General features: G+C 46.0%; 1 protein-coding gene across 1 annotated transcript in view; it reads right to left on the bottom strand.

Annotated features, from left to right (window-relative positions):
• dnah10 (dynein axonemal heavy chain 10) overlaps window positions 1-7,023 on the bottom strand; it is a 243,067-nt gene that overhangs the window by 19,853 nt on the left and 216,191 nt on the right. Inside the window, exons 58-61 of the mRNA XM_043715328.1 lie at window positions 6,607-6,804; window positions 5,013-5,213; window positions 3,579-3,788; window positions 1,660-1,755 (exon numbers count right to left, since the gene is read on the bottom strand). Of these exons, the coding sequence (XP_043571263.1) occupies window positions 1,660-1,755; window positions 3,579-3,788; window positions 5,013-5,213; window positions 6,607-6,804 (705 nt within the window). The remainder of the gene's footprint in view (window positions 1-1,659; window positions 1,756-3,578; window positions 3,789-5,012; window positions 5,214-6,606; window positions 6,805-7,023) is intronic.

Below are 7,023 nucleotides of genomic sequence, written 5' to 3'. Positions count from 1 at the left end.
ACAGTGCGGCACTCCCTCAGTACCGACTCTCCCTCAGTGCGGTGCTCCCTCAGCACTGACCCTCCCTCAGTGCAGCGCTCCCTCAGCATTGACCCTCCAACAGTGTGGTGCTCCCTCAGCACTGACCTTCCCTCAGTGCGGTGCTCCCTCAGCACCGACTCTCCCTCAGTGCAGCACTCCCTCAGCACCGACTCTCCCTCAGTGCAGCGCTCCCTCAGCACTGACCCTCCCTCAGTGCAGCACCCCCTCAGCACTGACCCTCCCTCAGTGCGGTGCTCCCTCAGCACCGACTCTCCCTCAGTGCAGCACTCCCTCAGCACTGACCCTTCCTCAGTGCAGCACTCCCTCAGCACCGACCCTCCAACAGTGCGGTGCTCCCTCAGCATTGACCTTCGCTCAGTGCAGCACTCTCTCAGCACTGACCCTCCCTCAGTGCGGTGCTCCCACAACACTGACCCTCCCTCAGTGCAGTGCTCCCTCAGTACCGACCTTCTGACATTGCGCTGCTCCCTCAGCACCGCCTCTCCCTCAGTGCAGCACCCCCTCAGCACCGACTCTCCCTCAGTGCGGCCCCCCCATCAGCACTGAACCTCCCTCAGTGCAGCACTCCCTCAGCACTGACCCTCCAACAGTGTTGCGCTCCCTCACACCAACCTTCTGACAGTGCCGCACCCCCTCAGCACCGACTCTCCCTCAGTGCAGCGGTCCCTCAGCACTGACCCTCCAATAGTGCAGTGCTCCCTCAGCACTGACCCTCCCTCAATGCAGCACTCCCTCGGCACCAACTCTCCCTCAGTGCAGCACTCCCTTAGCACCGACTCTCCCTCAGTGCAGCACTCCCTCAGCAATGACCCTTCCTCAGTACCGACCCTCTGACAGTGTGGTGCTCCCTCAGTACCGACCCTCCGACAGTGCGGCACTCCCTCAGTACCGACCCTCCGACAGCGCGGTGCTCCCTCAGCACTGACTGTCCCTCAGTGCGGTGCTCCCTCAGCACTGACCCTCCCTCAGTGCAGCGCTCCCTCAGCACCGACTCTCCCTCAGTGCAGCGCTCCCTCAGCACTGACCCTCCCTCAGTGCAGCACCCCCTCAGCACTGACCCTCCCTCAGTGCAGCACTCCCTCAGCACCGACCCTCCGACAGTGCGGTGCTTCCTCAACACCGACCCTCCCTCAGTGCGGTGCTCCCTCAGCACTGACCTTCGCTCAGTGCAGCACTCCCTCAGCACTGAACCTCCCTCAGTGTGGTGCTCCCTCAACACTGACCCTCCTTCAGTGCAGTGCTCCCTCTGTACCGACCCTCTGACATTGCGCTGCTCCCTCAGTACCGACTCTCCGACAGTGCAGCGCCTCCTCTGCACCACCCTCCCTTAATATGGTGCTCCCTCAGCACTGGCAATCCAATTGTGGGGCACTGAGACAGTACCCTTCCGGAATATGCTATCGAACTTTGATGTCATCGTCAGAAATATGTTTGTAGTTCGTTCTAAGGTAAACATTCTAAAGACTTTTAGAAATTATTAACAAACTATACTATTGATTGTAGTTTTCTCTGCAATTTAGTAAATAGTCTGACATGGAGTGCAGTGGTTCAAGAAGGTAGCTTGTTTTCTCAACGGCACCTCGGGACAGTGAATAAAAATAACAGTAGACACTATACCTCTCCAATCAAATACTTCAGACTGCCCCATGGAATTTTGGTGTCATTCTGATCAAAAGCCTTGGTCAGGTATGTTTTCAGGATCTCCATACAGACCTGAGGTACAGAGGGAGAAAGACAAATGAGTTTCCATTTTATGCCTTTGTGAAATATAAATTGTTTGGGAAGTATGTTTTGTTTGAAAAATACAGAGAAATGTCCGTCAATTTTCATTGAATTCTGCCTTTTTTGATTGATGTGAAAAATGGAACATATTTCTCACACTTGCTTATAGCAGTGACAGTCTGATGCATGATGGAGTCTGTCACATGGTAACACATGGAAGTGAAAGAACAATGCCAGGGCAAGTCATATCCACTTTGACACACACCAATTCTTAATCTTAACTAATTCTTCAGGAGGGTGTGGATTTCCTCCAGGGGCTGGTATATAGCTTACAACAGAACTCTCTTGATGTTGTTCTCCTGTCTTCTATGTGGCATTGAAATAATACTGCAATCAGTTTGCAGTGCAAAGTCAGTTTGGTGAGACTCTGTCCCTCGCTCTCTCTCTCTGTCTCTTTCTCTCTCTCACACACACACTCACACAATATTATTTCTCTGTATTTACATCACCTCTACCTCGAAAAGAAACAAAATGACCATAGGAGCAGAAATTAGGCCAATCAGCCCATTGAATCTGCTCCACCATTCAATCATAGCTGATAAGCTTCTCAACCCCATTTTCCCACTTTCTCCCCATAACCTTTGATCTCCTTGACAATCAAGAAACTATCTCTCTTAAATTTACTCAATAACCTGGCCTCCACAGCCTTTTGTGGCAATGAACTCCATAGATTCACCATTTTCTGGCTGAAGACATTTCTCCCTATCTCCATTCTAAAAAGTCTTCCCTTTACTCTAAGGCTGTGCCCTTGGGTCCTCCAGGTCCTACCAATGGAAACATCTTCCCAACATCCATTCTATCCAGGCCATTCAGTATTCTGTATGTTTCAATTAGATCTCCCCTCATCCTTCTAAACTCCATTAAGCATAGATCCAGAGTCCTCAAACATTCCTCATATGTTAAGCTTTGTATTTGTGGACCTATTCTTGTGAACTTATTCTGAACACACTCCAGGGCCAGTAAATCCTTCCTGAGATATGTGGCCCAAAGCTGTGCACAATATTCCAAATGACCAGAGCCTTATAGAGGCTCAGAAGTATGTCCCTGCTTTTATATTCAAGTCCTTTCAAAATAAATGCCATCATTGCATTTGCCTTCCTAACTACTGAGTCAACCTGCAAGTTTACTTTGAAATTATCCTGGAATAGGACCCCCAAGTCTCTTTGCACTTCAGACATCTGAATTTTCACCCCATTTAGAAAATAGTCCTTGCCTCTGTTCTTCCTACCAAAGTGCATGACCTCGCACTTTCCCACGTTGTACTCCATCTGCGGCACGGGTGGCACGGTGGCACAGTGGTTAGCACTGCTGCCTCACAGCGCCAGAGACCCGGGTTCAATTCCCGCCTCAGGCGACTGACTGTGTGGAGTTTGCACGCTTGTTGGGCCGAAGGGCCTGTTTCCACACTGTAAGTAATCTAATCTAATCTAATCTAATCTGCCACTTCTTTGCCCATTCTCCTAACTTGTCCAAATCCTTCTGCAGCCTCCCCACCTCCACAATGCTACCTGTCCCTCTACCTGTCTTTGTACCATCTACAAGCTTAGCCAGACTCCTCTTAGTTCCTTCATCTAGATCGTTAATGTATAAAGTGAAAAGTTGTGGTGCCAACACTGAGCCTTGCACCTGTTGCATCTGTCACCACCTGTTACCAGCTGCCATCCTGAGAAGGACCAGTGAAACTCTAATTTCATTTTCTAATATGTAAGTTAAATGATCCATGGAATGAAAATTAAATCTAGAAGCCACTTCACCAGGAAATCAGATTCATTGAAATCATACGAGACATTCCACCCAATTTTGCCATATTTTCTTCGCTCCTGGACAACAGCATGGAAGAATGCCAACACGTAGATGAGTGACTTGTAGGCCGTGTGGGGGCACGAGTTCAAGGCTTCATGACTGATCTTGAAATAAGTAGCTCTCATGTTCAGCTTGAGACCATTGGGTGGTTCTGTAACGACCTGCAGTGATCATGAATTGATACTGGTTAGATGATCGTGAACTGAGTACTGTCACTGATTAGAGGGTAGTTATGTAGTGACATTTTGATACTGTATTTCTGACCAGCACACTGGTAACAATCAGCTGAATAAAGGTAACAACAGAGCAATATGGGACTTCAATCATAAAGATATCAAAATACTTTTTTGATTGTAGTACACACTTGAATTTATTGTAAACATTCCAAACTGCTTCACAAGGGTGATTATTATCATACAATATTCAACAACAATCTCATACGGCAATATTCAGGCAGATGACTAAAAGTTTGGTCAAAGCAATAATTTTAAGGAACAATTTATAAAAACAGAAAGATGGAGAAGAGGAGAGGAGACGTGGTGGAAGCAGAAAGGAGGATGAAGAGAGGCAGAGAAAAGGTGAGGTAGAGAGAGCAGGGGTAAGAGGGAGAGGGGGAGAGGAGGGGGAGATGAGGAGATGACAAGAGGAAGGGGATAGTGGAGAAGAGGAAAGAGGAGAGGCAAGTTGGTGGAGATGTATAGGTAGGGAATTCCAGAGCTAGGTGCCCAGGCAACTGAAGACACAGCCAACACTGATGGACTGATTAAAATCAAGGGATGCACAAGAGGTCAGAGTTGGAGTATCACAAAGATACTAAAGGGTGTGAAAACTAAGCTAGCTGGGCAGACTAAGCTAGAGTATTGATCACTGGAGACACAGTGGCAGATACTTAAGGTGATATTTCAGAGTCTTCAGAATAAATATACTCCTATTATGAAGTAAAATTCTAAAATGAGAACCCACCATGTATGGACACAATACTTCAGCTGAGGTCACTCCATTGTTTTGCAAGGTTCAGTATAAGGTATTTTCTTTTATAATCCATACCCTAGGATGATAAAGCCTAGGATGTTGTTCATGTTATTAACTATTCCTGCCATCTTCAATAATTTCTGCACATATACACCCTGGTCCCTCAGCTCTTACACTCTCTTCAGAGTTGTACCCATTATTTTATTTCACCTCTATTACTTTTGTACACCAAGGATATAGCAACATCCAAAGAAATAGGAACTTGGGTGAGGTAGTGTTGACTGTCAGCATCCATGGCTAGTTTTAGGCATTGCTTTTATGACAGGAGGAGAGATACTAGTGCTCCAAGTATTTGTTTCAACTTTATCGTTTTTACTAATCTAAATATTGGACGCTAAAAATTCTGAGTTTACCTTCAATGAGTTCTGAAGTATTCCAATGGGAAAGTCTTGGATTGGGTCAGTGGTGAGCCACAAACGGAAATCAGGATGGGGTTTGTGTATTAGTTCCAGTGCTTTCTCCAGCTCTTTCAACCATTTGACAAGAAGATGACAGTTCTGTAACATCAGCCACTGCCCACGGGCTACAGCTGTCTCCAGCAACTGCAGTGCTACCTGACAGAGAGAATGAATGGAACACCTAACGCATTTACATAGAATGATCAAAGTCACACAACTGGCCCTTGGTTACTAGAGTGTTATGCTTATTTCTGCAGTGAAGGAACACAGAGGTAATTTCTTTACTCAGAGAGCAGTAAGGGTATGGAATGCTTTGCCTGCAACGGTAGTAGATTCGCCAACTTTAAGTACATTTAAGTCGTCATTGGACAAGCATACGGATGTACATGGAGTAGTATAGGTTAGATTGGCTTCAGATTGGTATGACAGGTCGGCGCAACATCGAGGGCCGAAGGGCCTGTACTGCGCTGTAATGTTCTATGTTCTAATAAGTTGTAATAACATACATCACTTATTGGAGATAATTTTGTCTTGTTTACACAAACACTTTATTATTTGATAATCTTCTATTTTAATGCAGGTACAATTGAAGTTATTTTAAACAGGTAAAGATAATGGGCAGATGGATAATATGGAAACACCGCAGTTGTGGTCTTACCCTGCCCAGCAGAAGGCTGGGAGGGTGCCTAGGCCAGGCCAGGTGAGTTAGGGATGCACTTGCCTTAGCTGGTTTCCTGTTTCCTGATCACCTTCTGCATTATTTTCCACATGTATGCTTGTGGGGCAAAAATAATTAATGGAGGCTCATGCATAAAGAATGAGTACTGAAGCAAGCTCTGGAACTTTGTAAAGCCAGCATACACCAGCACCTTAAGGTAAGGAAAGGGAAAAATTGGAAATGCAGGAGCTCCTTCATGTTGGATGGATGGATCTGTTCACACTTCCAGTTGCTGCAGATCTCAGTGTACCGAGAATCACTACACGACTGATGTGGAACACATGACACTGTACTACACTGGTGTGTAGGCAAAGCCAGTACTGGTACTCCAAGAGCAGGGCTGGTGAATTAACACATAAAGTCTGCAGCTGTAATAACAGAGCTGAGTGATAGTTTATAAAGTGAATCTTAACATAATTATGGGCGGCACGGTGGCACAGTGGTTAGAACTGCTGCCTCACAGCGCCAGAGACCCGGGTTCAATTCCCGCCTCAGGCGACTGACTGTGTGGAGTTTGCACGTTCTCCCCGTGTCTGCGTGGGTTTCCTCCGGGTGCTCCGGTTTCCTCCCACAGTCCAAAGATGTGCAGGTCAGGTGAATTGGCCATGCTAAGTTGTCCATAGTGTTAGATAAGGGGTAAAATGTAGGGGTATGGGTGGGTTACGCTTCGGCGGGTCGGTGTGGACTTGTTGGGCCGAAGGGCCTGTTTCCACACTGTAAAGTAATCTAATCTAATCATAATTAGAATGTATAAATGTTTTAAAATACACACATAGCTTAGTAGGAATAATCAGTTGCCCAATTAAAATTCAATAGACATAATTGATCTACCTTTTCTTGCCCTTGTCCCATAGCAAGGAATTTAAGTCTGCTTGTTCCAAAACCTGACCTCTCAGCCAACTTTAAGAGGTCAGATGCTGGGTCCGAGCCAGGACTCAGGATAAAGACAATGGGAGAATTTGGTGTGCTTTGCTCAAAGATGGCCTCAAAACTAATGACGGGTGGTTGAACAAACCTGGGGAAAATTGAAATGGATTAGATCAGCACTCATTCCTTTTGTAAAAGTGGGTTATTAAAAATTCAAACAATTCTAGCTAACATTTAATTTTTTTCTAAATCAGTTCTGTGTTGTTACAAAAAGAAGTGCATCTAGTGAGACTAACAAGATGATTGTTATACTGCGGGTATCAGAGTTATTACCACTAAAAAACAGAAATTAGTAAAACCAAATATGGGTTAGAGAGACTT

Source organism: Chiloscyllium plagiosum, chromosome 25 (assembly GCF_004010195.1).
Source record: "Chiloscyllium plagiosum isolate BGI_BamShark_2017 chromosome 25, ASM401019v2, whole genome shotgun sequence".
NCBI lineage: Eukaryota > Metazoa > Chordata > Chondrichthyes > Orectolobiformes > Hemiscylliidae > Chiloscyllium > Chiloscyllium plagiosum.
Note: the sequence above shows the minus strand (reverse complement) of the source record. Positions and strands in the feature narration are given on the sequence as shown.